The sequence below is a fragment of the Esox lucius genome, chromosome 9 (genome assembly GCF_011004845.1).
Source record: "Esox lucius isolate fEsoLuc1 chromosome 9, fEsoLuc1.pri, whole genome shotgun sequence".
Classification (NCBI taxonomy): domain Eukaryota; kingdom Metazoa; phylum Chordata; class Actinopteri; order Esociformes; family Esocidae; genus Esox; species Esox lucius.
In genome coordinates, this window is record NC_047577.1 from 12235260 (window position 1) to 12249834 (window position 14575).

The 14575-nt window shown below is 49.6% G+C and overlaps 2 protein-coding genes across 8 annotated transcripts in view; both read left to right on the plus strand.

The window, feature by feature from the left end:
- The first annotated feature begins 220 nt into the window (after positions 1–220).
- On the plus strand, positions 221–9072 carry LOC105007384. The gene is made up of 18 exons (XM_029121883.2): positions 221–955; positions 1063–1227; positions 1423–1541; positions 1642–1798; positions 1872–1984; positions 2129–4310; positions 4403–4527; positions 4794–5040; positions 5338–5462; positions 5553–5652; positions 5830–5952; positions 6201–6373; positions 6672–6769; positions 7002–7129; positions 7478–7658; positions 7867–8014; positions 8493–8574; positions 8899–9072. Exons 1-18 carry the CDS (start codon positions 559–561, stop codon positions 8925–8927), a joined length of 4692 nt encoding a protein of 1563 aa, XP_028977716.2. The 5' UTR covers positions 221–558; the 3' UTR covers positions 8928–9072.
- An 833-nt stretch (positions 9073–9905) lies between these two features.
- rbfox2 (RNA binding fox-1 homolog 2) overlaps positions 9906–14575 on the plus strand; it is a 29173-nt gene continuing 24503 nt past the window's right edge. For 2 of the 7 annotated variants that reach the window (XM_029122231.2, XM_029122232.2), the window contains exon 1: positions 9909–10980. In XM_029122231.2, the coding sequence (XP_028978064.1) occupies positions 10723–10980 (258 nt within the window). In that variant the 5' untranslated portion in view covers positions 9909–10722. Of the gene's footprint in view, positions 10981–14575 lie in introns of all 7 variants that reach the window. The other 5 variants (XM_029122235.2, XR_003782180.2, XM_029122233.2 and 2 more) reach the window with 5 other exon arrangements.

A 14575-nucleotide genomic window follows, 5' to 3' on the forward strand; every position in this document is an offset into this window, starting at 1 on the left:
TCAACACATCCTTAAGTCACAAGAACACCCATTGGAAAACTCCCTCCATCTGCTATTGGTTTAGGAGACAAAGGCTAGAGTGACAATACATTTCAGCCTATTGAAACAGACAGAGCAGCGCATCCCTCTCTTCAACCTACCTGCTGCACACCTGAACCTAATTTTGATTGAGATTGTGACAAGGTGAGATTATTTCTTAAAAACGCAGTGTTTTCAGACGAGCTTGGACATTTAAATGGGGGGTGATCATGTGACTGGATGGGGTGATAGTTAGTAGGTTAATTGGCTAAAAAACAGTTTGTCTGAAATGTCAGAATTAGGTTTAATTTGAATTCAACCAAATATTTCTGCATTTGTGCTTTTTGGGAATGTTGCTACTTTTCTTAGTCAATATACTTTGAACTCGAATGTGGTTTATTGGGAGATGTAAGACATTAGACGTCGCAGAAATCTGCCATCTGATTTTTCTTCAATAAGAAGGCTAAATTGCTCGCCCTCCAATCGATTTACCTCTGTACTGGTCTCCGCGCGTATGTGAGCAAAAGCATCAACCCGGCGATGTCTTTCGAACGGAAGAGAAACATAATTGTGTTTTTCAGTTTTGTAATTATAACGGTTTGCAACTTTCGAAACTGTGGAGCAGCAAGTGTGGATGTTATTAATGGTCTTCGTGACGTCAAAATAAATCCAGAAAAGGCGTCAATTAACGACAAAGAGCCGAGAACAAAACACAGCACCAAACACAAACCTGAAGATTTGGACGGACGTGTAATTCTTAGTCGTAATCTTCGGACTACCTTTGATGATGCCAAACACCAGACGCAGAATGCTATCACTACTGCAAAACTCGCCCCTAAGCCTTTGGACATGCGTGCACCCTGGAATGTGCGTAATACTTTCGTTGCCCAGAAAAGCTCTCTGGATTTAGGTGGCAGCCATCACGCAGATTTCAAAGGTAACTACTAATGTAATTTTATTTAATTTTTTCGACGAGGAAGTTATCAGAAGTATGTTTTAAAAGAGCGTTTTTCTATTGCCAACGATATGGACCTTGTGTCTCAGGTTTTGAAGGCCAAAGCATACAAGGAAAGGTATATGGTCCATCAGCTAACCACAACCATCACTCCAGTGAATGGCTTTCCATGCGACCTCTGGTGCAGTGTGAAGATGAGCTCATGACCCTCACTGCATCTGGCAGGGGATACATACATCTAATGGTGGATAGAGGTAAACTTCAGAGACCCACCCACTAGTCCTAAAATACTGTTACCTTGGTACGAAAACACAAATGACTGGTTCTGGAATTCACACGAATTGGAGGTTAAGGCATGTCTGTGACCAGGGGCGCCTTTCCCGTTGAGGTCTTGTTGTGGTCTGGTAAAACCTCTGGACATTTTGTCACTTGCTTGTCTTTCTGCGCAGTGGACGCCTCTCCCATTTCCCTGTTCCAACTGCCACCAAACTGTGGCTATCACCTGAAGACCACCTGGAGAGACCTGGTGATGATGGCACCTTACGATGGATGCTACGTCAGGCAGGAGGTAGAAGTGTTCACGGCCCGTTGTCCTTGGAAACCACTTACTATTCATGCGTCTTTATCCCCTTTTTGTTTAATGACCTCGGCCTGTGTTGACCTATCAGAATGGTAACTACGTCCTACCCATGCTATGGTGGGGCAGCCCGGTCAAGATCGCCTGCCCTATCCCGCCACTGTTTGCCGTCTCGGTGCGGTGCTCCCACTTTGGCATGGCCGTCCAGATTCACCGAGCAGAGGTCGTGGGGCGGCTCCGCGTCATGGGTAAGGTGGTGTCCGCTCATGTTCCCGCTGGGATAATGGCCGCGACTAATTCCTGCCGTTTGTTCCCGGACAGAGGAAGGCGAGTGGGTGTCGTTTGTGTCAGAGGAGTGTGCGTACCGAGTCGCGTCCCCCCCGGACGACCTCCTCTATTTCGCTCCCTTCACAGCATCTTGTGTCACCGTCGATGTAAGCTGTGGGGCGTTGGGGTCGTCCAGTACGACTTCATTTATCCCCTTCTACCTTATTTCATTGCATGTTAACCAAGTGTGTTTGTGTTAGAGCGGTCCGGGATCTCAAAAGTATATTTTTTTTTTTTTTTTTTTTTCTCAGAATGGAGTTCATCTGCCTCTCCAGTTGGACAGCCAGGAGGTTGTCTTCTCCTGTGCCCAGCCTCCGCCTCCCTCCATGTCCCCAGATAATCCGGAACAGCAGCACAACTACATACCGGACTCTGTGACCACACCTACCACCACCCCTTACCCTCCACCCCCAGCCAGGGAACAGATGTCTCAACTTCCCCATTTCCCTTACCCTACACGCCCCGGTCATATTCCGTACCCTGGTCCCCGTCGGCCGCTACCAGGGAGATACCCAGGCCAGTATCCCATGCCCCCCACAGAGTCTGGTTATCACCCATACAGCCAGAGAGCCTACCCTGACCCACCAGCACAGGGGCCTACCCCAGTTCCGACTAGCCCTCCCCAGTCACCCTCTCCAGGCACTCGGCCACCCTGGGTCCATCCACTTCCATGGGACCATGCGTTGTCAGCGTTCTTCCCGCCCTACGGTCAGTTTCACCCGGGCCCAGTTCCATACCCTGGCCCCCATCTGCCTCTACCAGAGAGACACCCAGGCTACTATCCTTTCTACCATACACGACCTGGGCAGCAGACCGACTATACTGAGCCACTGACACCAGAGCCAATCCCAGTTCAAACTAGCCCTCCTCAGACACACTCTCCGGCTATCAGGCCAGCCAGGCTCCCTCCAGGTTCACATGAACCCTCAATGTTCTACCCACCCCACGCTAATTTCCGCCCAGGTCAAGCACCATATCCTAGTCTCTATCAGCTTCTGCCAGGGAGATACCCAGGCCAGTATCCCAGCTACCCATTAGGCCCAGGCAGTCACCCTGGATATGACCCTGAGCTGACCCCGGTTCTGACTAGCCCGCCTCAGACCCCCTCTCCACCCTCCCAGGAAGCCACGCCCTCTTCTCCACCGTACCACCCCTCTCACATCCGGCCAGGTCCAGCAGCTCGTCCCGGGCTTTATCAGCCTGAACCAGAGGGACACCCAGGCCGGTATGTCATCTCCCCGATAGGGCCGGGCCATCACCCCTATAGACCTGGAAACGACCCGGACACGCCCACTCAAGGTCCTACCCCAGTTCAGGCTAGCCCCCCCCAGCCACTCCCTCCAGGTTCATGGGACCCTGCGTTGTCCGTGTTCTACCCGCCCCCCCCTCACTTCCACCCAGGTCGAGTTCCGTACCCTGGTCTCTATCAACCTCACCCGGAGAGACCCCCGGGCCAGTATCCCGTCCACCCCGTGGGGTCCGGGCGTCCCCCCTACGGCCCTGGAGACTTCGCTGGGCCTCCTTCGCCGGAGCCAATCCCGGCTCTGGCTAGCCCTCAGACGCCCTTGTCAGACACACAGCGGTCCGCCCTTCCTCCGGTTCCACAGCACGCCTTGTTGTCCACGTTCCACCCATACCAAGCTCCTTACCCAGGTCACTATCAACCTCTGCCAGGGGGATATCCCGGCCAGCATCCCATCTATCCGATAGGACTGGGCCATCACCCCGATAGCTCTGGAAACGACCCTGACCCGGTTTCGACTAGCCCGCCCCAGTCGCCCTCTCCGCCCTCCCAGGAAGCCACGCCCTCTTCTCCACCGTACCACCCCCCTCGCATCCAGCCAGGTCCAGCAGCTCGTCCCGGGCTTTATCAGCCTGAACCAGAGGGACACCCAGGCCGGTATGTCATCTACCCGATAGGGCCGGGCCATCGCCCCTATAGACCTGGAAACGACCCGGAGACACTCCAGCAAGGGGCAACCCCAGTTCTGACCGGACCTCTCCCGACTCTTCCCCCTGTCCCGCAGCCATCGAGGCTCCCTCCAGGTCCCCAGGACTCTACGATGCCCCCGGTCTACCCACCGTACCACCCCCCCCAGCAGGTCACCTGCCCTCCATATGCACAAACCTTCTGTGGCTCCTACTCATACTCTGTGCCAGGTTCCCACTACCAACCGCAAGACCCGATTCCCTTCATTTTGACTCCCAGCCCCCCTCTGGACCTGACTCCAGGCCTCCCCAACCCCCGTACCGCTTTGCCCGTTACTTCTGAAACACCCGAGGCCTCCTTTCTAAGCCCTTCTCCTGTCCCCACGCCTCCACCTCGGCGCTCCCTCTCCCCTGAGCTCGGGTCCGAGCCCTCCCTCCACTGTCTAGCTGGACATATGATGGTGTCGCTGCCCTCCGCTCTCCCGGACTCCATCCAGGTCAAAGGTCTGACTGCCCTGCCGCGCGCTCTGTGTTTTTGCGTCGAGCACAATGGGCCTCTTGTCTGCTGTGCTGACCGTTTACTGCTTTTGTCTCAGATCAGAGTAAGGGGTGGGTGTCGGTCTCCAGTGCCCCGGAGGCTTGCCAATACATCCTTCAGATGAGGAAGGGCGGTGGGGTGATCCTGTACTCCCCTCTCCCTGCCTGCCATACTCAGCCTATGGTTAGTCCTGTGGTCCCACTCGACTCTGGGTCCTATTCATCAATCCACACTGTTGCGGAAGGTTCTGAAACGGGACGTGTGAACGCAACGGTTTCAGTTAGTGGTGCTCGCGAACGCCGCCCAAGTTTAACAATTCTCGGGCCTTTGCTTTGCTGATTTTGGCTCCAAACACGGACCACACACACGTCGCTGTTTCTAACGTGCTCCGTTGAAGGGGAACTTGTGGCTGTGTTGGTTTTCTTTCAACATTTACTCTCTCCAACCAGGCGCTCGACCCGGACCGCCTCTCCTTCCCCCTGAGGCTTTGGGACACGGCCCTGCGGCAGTACAGCACTGTGGAGCTCCGTTGCCCGTCCAGCCAGTCCACCGTGACCCCATCTCCCGGCACCCCCACCCATTCAGACCAGGGCCAGACCCAGTCCCCCTCTCCCTCCCTGTCTCAGGTCTTCTGCTCTGCTCGTCACATGAGTGTGGACCTGCCTCCGGGTCCTGTATCTGGAATTGTTGTCAGGGGTATGTGTGTGTGTGTGTGTGTGTGCGCGTGTGTGCGCAGTCCAGGTGCATATGGTTCTCATCATCCCTCCAAGAGCTGAACTCTTAACATGCTTGAGAGAACCTTGTTTATTTCAGTTGAGGGGGGTGGAGGGAAGTCATTTGTCAGTTTTGTGCAGTGCCTTACCATGTTTAACAAGAGAATGTCAGCGGTCAAATTTGAATAACGACTGTAGGAAAACTAAGGGCTGTCTTTTCGTCTACAGTTCTTAGTGGTTGTGCAATAACGGCTACATTCATTGTGGTTTCTCTCTTCAGACATAAAAGGGAATGAGAGAAACCTGAATGATGCCCCAAAGCATTGTGGGTATGTGGCAAGCAAGGGAAAGGATGGCAAGATCACCTTGAACCTCCCCTTCAAATCTTGTCACATGGCTGTTCAGGTGGGTGTTCTGCTAGCCACGACAAGCAGCGGCGTTTAACGAAGGAACATTTTTGCGTGCCGTATTTGAGATGATTTTTTTTCCTGACAGGGTGGAATGCACCGCATCGACGTGATTCATACAACGCCGCATGGTCAAACGAGAGAGGTCCATTTGTCCTGCCCAGTTTCCATGGCAGCTTCTAACGAAGGTGAGACTGAATAGGCTGGTAAAGTTTTATAGGCAGTGGAGGGTCCTCCTCTACTTTGGAGGCGCGGCCCAGATGAAGGCCACTGATGGCGGAGACATTCTATCTACCTTTGTGTACATTTTTTCTTTTTTTTTTCTTTGTCGGAATGGAAATGACCTGCACGTGAACCCTGTGTAGACTGTGACCTTCCCCATGAGCAGCACCTCCCCTGTGGCCCTGACCCTCCATCCCGGGAAGTGTGTCTCTCCCTGGGCTGCTGCTACAGCGACGAGCCCTCCTCCTGCTACTACCCCATGGATGGTGAGTGAAGCCGTAGCGGCGCTCCAAAGGGACCCCTAGATCGTAACGTGTTCACGTCAAGGCAACTGGAAAGAGACCGAGCTGTTACCCACGTTGCCGCTGATTTACACCCGTTCAAAAGGGGGCAAGGGGTCAATTTGGAGTTCGTAGGGGACCAATATTAGCCAGGCCGCAACTGTGGGGCGCCACCAACCTTCAGCTGTGACATTTGGCTGTAACCTTTTTTTGTCTTTACATCGTTCTTTCAGAATGCACAACAGACCGCCACTTTGTCTTCATGGTGCCTGCCTCCATCACAGACCCCCCACTGTCTCCCGGCCTGCTCGCTAGCACGGGCGACCCCACCTGCGCCCCTCAGAGGGTGACCCCAGACTACGCCTTGTTCAAGATGCCGTTGGAAGGTTGTGGCGCTCACAAATATGTAAGAGTCGCCGTGTTGTCTTACTCCTGATCAGAGACTGTTCGTGGCCAGTTACCGATTACTTTAAGTCTCAAAAACACTGAATGGTGGCACTTTGGAAGCTTAGTTTTTGATTACAGCAAGTGGTTTGAATTTCAATCCCATTGTTTGCTGTTTTGAGGTCTGGGCTTTGCAGGGCAACCTGGCCATAGGCTGTTTACCCACAATCCATTTGCTGTGACGACAACCATAGGAGTTGTCATACAGGCCTTGGGCTAGTTGTCGGACAGCGGATAATAACTCTACATTGTTCTAAAAGGAGGTTGGCCAGTCGGTCATCTACATGGTGGAAATCATCAAGGGAATCCAGGCCGTCAGCCTCAACTATGGAACCATAACCAGAGACTCTCCTCTCAGGCTAGTTGCATTTAATTCATCCACTGGGGCTTTTAGGCTGTCATGTTAAATTAAATTTGTCAATTTGTTGAAAACCTCCCAATTAAACAAAGGTTAATGCATTCACTAATTTCATTGGCTGAAGTGTATGATTTCAGTGGGCAAGGATCAGTTCTCGGTGAAGGGATTCATAGTGTAGCTGAGTAACCCAGAATAGTTGTAACCTCACTTCCTGCTGCTCTTCCTGTTCCAGGCTGCTGGTTGAGTGCAGGTACACCCCAAGCTCCATGGCAAGTGTGGGCTACATGGTGAAGAGCCCCTCTTTGGGCCCCTCCATTCAGGCCCACGGGGTGTTTGGAGTCCAGCTCAGGATTGCCAAAGGTACACTGGGTTTGATACATGCCTCACTGGTTTGACTGTCTCGGTTTGTTTCCCACTTGCAAGATGTTAAACTCAGGCAATAAGTTACCAGGTGGTGCGATATATGTCCAAAATACCACGACTAAGAACAGAGGATATCACAATACACAACCCCCCCAATGCTTTTTCTGTTTAATACTTAACATCTCAATCTAAGGGGGGGGGGGGGGGGGAGGAGAACCTGTGGACGTTCAGACCTCTGAAGAACGTTTGTGTCAAACCATTCAAATGCCTGGGAATTATTTGAAGAACATATTAGATTTCTCCTAAAGCAACCAACAGGCTTTCCCCTCCTCCTCCCACCCCCAGACATGGACTACAGCAGCTACTACCCCCAGTACCATCGGCCCCTGCAGATGCTACTGGGCAAACCGTTGTACCTGGAAGTGCGTCTGCTCAACCCCCCGGATGAGAGCGTTGTGCTGCTGGTACACTATTGTGTGGCCTACCCCCGCTCTGGACAGGCCGCCTGGGTCCTCCTCTACAACGGGTAAGTAGCCTGGGTTCTCCTCTACAATAGAGCGCCACAGTGTCTGGGTTCAGTTGTGTTAGAGGGATTGGATGTTTTGTTTATTTAAAAAAAATTCTGTAATTTCTGTTAGTTCCTAATGTCGTCCAGGTAGATCTGTTGATAAGCCGGTCGGACCCTCAGTGTGAACTCTTGGAGGTTGTTTGATAAGCACATTGCCTCCCCCCAGGTGCCCCAACCCCCTGGACCCGGTCCCACAGATCCCTTTTACGACTCTTCCGGCCTTGAACCTATCCCAGGGCCAGACTCGCCGGTTCACCATCTCCACCTTCCAGTTCCTCCCCTCAGAACAGGCACAGGTGGATGACAATGAAGAAGTGAGGCCCGCATCCTTTATGTCTCTGTTAACCTGGACAATGGCTGTGTCTTGAAACGGTGGTGCCCAGGATCCCCAAAAGTTTCACTGTTCTCCGAGCCCTGAACTATGGCTCGCCTATGCAAGGCCTTGATTGGTTGACAAGTTGAATCGGGTGTGCTAGTGGTAGAATGGTTCTAATGCATGGAACATCTGGGGGTCCTTAAGGAGCAGTTTGAAAACCCTGTTTTAATACTTCAAAGTTGCTACCCTCCCGTGAGCAATGATCTAGCAGAGCGTGATGGGTAAAACTAATGGTGGAAAAGAATCCATCCCTTTCATCTGTTAATGATCGTTAAGGTAAGGAGTGTTGCTGTGGCCAGGGGCCAGAAAGGAGCTGGTCTTATAGCTCTGTCTGCATGTATGGCTAACCGTTGCTATTTATCTGCCGCTCGCCCCCCCCCTCATCCATGCCTCCCATTCTCCGTGTTCTCCCTCAGATCTACTTCATGTGTTCTACCGAAGTGTGTTCTCCTCAGGACGGCCCGTGTTCAGAGGGATGCCTGGGCCAGGAATGGGATGGTAAGATCCTGGCCTATTAGTACAACAGGGCATCTGGAGAGGGTGGTATATTGTGGTATATTGGCTGTATGCTTACATTCAGTGGTCAAAAGGAGTGCTCTTCGGGGGGGTGGGGCGGTTCCATCTGACAGTGGAAAGTCAGTTCAGAACTAATGCACCCCCCCCCCCCCCCATTTGATTTTGAATAATTTCTTGACCAGAAAAGGAGAGACAGGGATGACGCTTGGTTCCAGTTCACCATGCAGCAGAAAGTATGTAGTTGTAATTCAGGCTGCTTGAATTATTTATAAGAGGACTAACACGTTACATGTCTCATCTCCACAGACCGAAGACTGAGAACGGAAGACCGATAGCTGGCGAGATGTTCGCCTTCTGCCAGTGGAACAGAGATTGAACTTGCACATGCACGGCCATTGTAACTTTTCTCTTTTCCTCCCCCTCTTGTTTTTATCTCAAGGCCCACGACTGCACTCGTTCACCACTAATAAAAACCCTTAAAAGGAGACTGGGTGTGTGTGTGATTCTTCAGCTCGCAGGCAGCCTCGTCTGGGTTTTTATGGCATGAAGCCGACTCCAAATTGTTCCGCCAGTGTTGCGTTGAATCGTTTATATTCTGTGACTTGCACCACAGAGGATCTAGGGAACGGCGTGAACCAACGTCCGGAGTATCGAGACGTTTCCTAGAATGGAAAGACGTAAGCTAAAGCCTTGAAAGGATTTGAATGACATTTTCAAGTCTTCAGCGTACAGAAGTTAGTATAGACTGGTCTATTGTCATCCATTTCTGATGATTGTAACATTTCTGACCACTGGGTGTCATCCAAGATCTAAACAACCAGGATGTAGTATGCTGCCTGTGGCTCTTTGTAGATTTGTAGTTGAGGGGTCCAAAGACCTTGACCTGACTATTGTGTAATAATAGAAGCTCGATCAGGCTACAACCTCCAAATATCATATTTTCTGGCCCTTAGTAATAATGTCTTACTCCTCCAAATTACCGCTTTAGTCTATTAGCGCACCGGTTAGACTACTCCACTAGAGGATTTCGTTTTAGCGCCGAGGGCGAAAGAATCATGCGTCATTCACCGCTTGTTTTTTAAAGAACAATGTAGTAGGCAATGAACTTCAGAAGGCTGTGAAAACGAATATGGCCTTCTCCCATGCCCTCATTCGTTGAAATATGTTGTAAGCACTGCGGCACACTGCGTTTTTTGATGGCTGCCAGGCTGTGGTGTGTTGTGTTCAAAGGGGAGAGAGCGGAAGATGGGAGGAGGGCGCACGATGAAGGGGAACGAGGGAGGGAAGGGGAATGACTGCACGAGAATAGCAGAGAGGGGGAGGGAGGATAATTTCCTTTCTGTAGCGCACACGCCGCAAGAATACACCGGGATACGGACAAAAAACTAGAGAAGACAGGGAAGGAAATACCGCAGCCCCGTTGTCTTTTGTTTTGGGAATTCATAACGCAGAACGAAGGAATAACATGGGGATAGATTTCTTGTTGAAAATTGACTTTCAGTAGCCCTATCTACATGCGAAAAAGTCTGGCGAATAGACTGCGAAAAGGCACGGTCAGCCAGGGAAGACATGTTTTGTGATTTTAGTCCTGAGCTTGAGGTAGGATGTTGATTTATTTTCGCAAAATATTTCTGTCTCCGGCGCAAATAAACAGTCAGCGGTGAATGGGTATTACTATATTCAATGCACAGTATTTTTTATTAAATAGACTCGTTTTAATTAGTTCGTTTTATTAACATAATAAATAGCACAGGCCTTCGATATTGTGAGTAGCCTATTGCTTTACCTAGTAAACAAGGATATGAATTGGTGAAAATTGGCAGCTATTTTTTTAATCTTACCCTTATCTTTTTTTAGTACAGGAAGCAAATGGCCTCTTTTAAAGAACACAGTTATTAGATATTCCTACCAAATTGCTTAATCAGATATCTAATCGTCTTTCATCTCAAGTGTTGCATAACAGTCGATATTAAGATATACCCCTTATATTTTTTTAAACAGAAAAACACTACATTAAAACCCCGTCTTTGCTGTCTTCAAAGAAAGAGTTCGCTAGAGGCCAAGGGAGAAAGTAAAAAAAGAGCAAGGCGATAATTCTAACACTAGACAGGGAACATTAGGCGTTTTTAAATGTTAATGTCGACCAACGTAGCATCCATCATGCTGCCTGTATCTCGGGTTATAATGGACCGGGATCGAGAGCTGCAGGACACAATGGCCGGGGTGCATCCTAATTCGACTGGGGCGCCTGGTGCAGCTGCCCGGGGAATGAAGCGAGGAGACCCTGAGCCGGACGCGCAGACATCGGCAGCTCTAGTAGAATCGGCCGGGGCAGAGTGCAAGCGTCCCCGTATTGACGGATCTGGAGGAGTCGCGGAGGTCGGCCAGGTGAGAGAGAGAATGAGAGAGGAGTGGGCAGTTGAATTGTACTGTTGGTTTAGGAAATCGATACGCCCACTGACATGCCTTACAGCCAAAACACATTCAGGGCTGTTAATAGACAGCGTTGATCTCAAGCGAATGTTTTCATGTTAGATGGGCTGCTATAGCTACTAAAATTGGATGTTCTGTAGGCCATAAAAACGACACCGCACAGTCAAACGCCATGCTAACTCAATCATTCCAATCTTGCATTCGTTATAGATGGCTAATTATCGCCTGACCTTTTAAATCTGCTAATTTTGGTATTAATTAGCGTGTCGCCAGTAAACGTAGGCTTACTGTTTGACCCACACAATAGGAGTGGAGACCCAAACTGTCTAATCGCTCTCCTCTTTCCCAGTCAGATCGACGCCTACTGCTTCAATGTTGCCATGTCATTTGACGCTAACTCATAAACTTACCAAACAATACAATGTTTCAGGTTTAGTTTGTTATCGTGGGCCCATTCAACGAGACGTCTAATTAGTTATTCCGGCCAGGTTGATGCCCTAGACATTATGCCTACCCCCCAAAAAGCTACTCGCTCTTCTATCAGTGAAAACTGGCATGTCTTTAAATACAGTGTATGTAAATGTGACCTTTGTTATGTTAAAACCAGTCGCAGATTACTTGGTCTGGCGTCTTGGTGTTTGTGTGTTTGGTTTATAGTTGAAATTGAGGTGAAATGTTTGCTTGTGTGATTTGGTTATAGGCGGAAAGGGGACATGGGGGGTGGGGGTAACAAAGGGGGAGGGACTTTAAAGTAAACAAAGACATCCAATTTCATGACTGGGTTACAATCACTGCCTTATTGGGTACTTTGCCCTATAGTCCTACTGTAACGCAAGTCAACCCCCGTGTGCTGTCTGTTGAACTTAGCGGCAGTGATATTTGCGGCAGTATCACAACAACCGCTTGAAATGAAATTGGCCCCAGCTATCTAGTAATTTTCCGAGTTGTTGATGTCAGATGTACACTCCACAAGTGAAACCCATAGATGGGCTTCTGTGTGATGCTCAAAGTGTATCATTATGTTGCATTATTCAGTTGCAGCTGCAGGTTAACCGATCCATCTGAAGGAAAATTCTCTCCCCCATTGTAAGTGCTAATGCAGGTGAATTGGCCAGTTTGCTGCCCTCAGAAGGGCGACTAATGGACCCAGAGGCAATTCAGCACTGCTTTTCCCAGACGGAAGTACTGAAAGACAGGCTTATTGCATCGAATGCACTTAAAACAGACAGCGCGGACGGAAGTGTGTGTGTGTGTTTGTGTGTGTGTGAGGCGTGGGGGGGGGATCAATCGTTCTACAGCCCCTAAAATGGTATTGAACGTCTGTGGAGTTGGGCGGCCCGGAAATGTCCAAGGAAAGAGAGAGCGGTGAAATATCGGGCCCCTCCCCCTTCTGTCCCTGACTCTAGTAGTAGGGATCAGATTTGCCATATCACTAGCAGTAAAGAGGCTTTGTTTGCTAGGCTAACGGGATCACCGCTTATTCACACACTGATCCCTGAGATTCTTATCTACAGGGAGAGGATTAATGACACACACACGCACACACACTACGTTACGGCTTAGTATCATATTTTGCCCACTCTGGCTGATTCGTAAACAACAGCTGGGGGCGTACATGTATTTGCATCGCGTTATGCTTTGCCTTTCAAGCCACTAGTTCTGATGCAGACCATTCATCTTTATTAGATTACGTCCCGAGTCATTTTAGGTGTAATCATTTTCCACTTTAAGAGATTATGAAGTACCGGGGCTGTGTTCTTATTCCCCGGACTCGATGACTCCATTAATATTTCAGCTAAAAGTAGGCTAAGAGATATTAAACTCTGCTTCCTTAAATTAGAGGGGTGCTAATCTTTTCAAGAAATGTCTTCATGAATGCACGCTTGCATTTCTCTAAATCTCTGCGACTTCGCGCCCCATCTCCACAGCCTCATCACGGGGGGGGGGGCGCGGGGGGGGGGGGTGAATCATGGAAAGTGTTGCGTTGTGTGTGACACTCTTCCTCTTAAAGTGCTGAAGTATTTGGCCACGCCTATCTGTTTCTCACATTCTCTCTCTCTCTGGGTTCTCTCACACCGCTGTGGACCAGGGTTCTGGTGCTTTTTACTGTAGTACTGGGCTGTATTACAAAATTAAACCCGTTCGGCCACCACAAAAAGAGCTCAGACCTTAACTTTATGTAATAAAAAAGAAATGATTAGGCTGCCATTTCATATTCAGACCCTGCTGGTGCACTGCTATTTGAAAACCCAGTGTATCTGTTAAAATTATAATGAATAGAAGAAGGAAAAAAAAAGATTTCTGAGGTGGGTTGTCGGATTCACTTGCACTCCAAACGCAGAGCGCCCCGCGTCTGATGTCACGCCGCGTAGAACCCGGGTTCCCTAGCCTAATAACGACACGCCGGGGGTGACAGTGGACTGCATGAAATGTCTTGGCTACCACGTTAATGTAGGTGGAGTAGCACCGATCGGGACTAAAATGCTGTCTGAAGTCTTTCACGGGCTTCAAGCATTTCCTCCAGCCGTGCCCTCAGAGACAAATGGGTGAGCATGACACATCCGTGGCTACTCTGTTTTTCTGTACAACAGGCCTGCTCAGTGCTAAGTAGTTTGGGATATGGAGCACATTTGGAATTCTTTGAGCCCGTGTGTCTGTGGCGCAGTGAGCTGCAGTATCCAGATTCGCTTCCATTTCAGTCCTCCTTTCAGTCCGCCCGACCGAAATAGAATTCAACGTCAGCAAGAAAAATTGTTCTCCCCCCCCCGCTGTGAGTCGGAGAATATTCATCTAGTTTTGTTCCCGTTTTCGTTTGAAAGATGGCCACATCCCCTCTTACTGGATCTGGAACCGACTCTACCAAGAGATGTTCATTTTGGTTTCTGCATAAGCTGGGGTTAATCTTTTTCCATCCGATTGTCTTATTTAACTAATCCAGGATAAGATTTTGACACCCCCGTACCTTAGTGTCAGCTGTCAGCAGGTAACGTTAAAACAGATACAAGAGCTACAAATTCCAGTAGTATCCACTTGAACCAGTCTAGAGCCCCCTATGGAAGTGTAAAGATCAAACCAGATGGTTGAAGAACAGACAAAGTACCCAAGGGTGATGGTGATATTAATATTATAATTTCACATATTTTAAGCCACAAAGGACTTATGATCACATATATGCTTATGGTGTGTGTGTGATATATTTATTAATGGCATGGCGTATAAAGTTCCAGTCAGTCGGCATAAGAATACGGAATAAGCCTTGGGCAAATGTGTAGCTTTAACCCCCCCCCCATGGGAAGATATGCAGAAATGTTGGGAGGCTGATTTAATACAGCGCTATTTTATGTCTTAAAATAGTGACTGCTGCTATTTCAAGAGCTAAAATCAAAAGAGGGATGCCACTTTTCATGGGAAACTGCACCCCTGTCTCCAGCCGCCACCATCTAGGCGGCGGAGAGCCTAGCGGGCCGACCACAAACCGAAAGGTTGCTTAATCTAATCCCAGAACCGGCAAGGTGAAAGAATTCCTCCGAGGTAGCAGTAAAGTGATCCG

Bases quoted from the DNA above. Each gene is read 5' to 3' on its own strand.
- LOC105007384 (XM_029121883.2), top strand. From the start codon at position 559: ATGTCTTTCGAACGGAAGAGAAACATAATTGTGTTTTTCAGTTTTGTA. The intron at 1,799-1,871 runs GTAAGGTGGTGT...GTTCCCGGACAG, and splicing joins GGGGCGGCTCCGCGTCATGG to AGGAAGGCGAGTGGGTGTCG. The intron at 7,130-7,477 runs GTACACTGGGTT...TCCCACCCCCAG, and splicing joins CCAGCTCAGGATTGCCAAAG to ACATGGACTACAGCAGCTAC.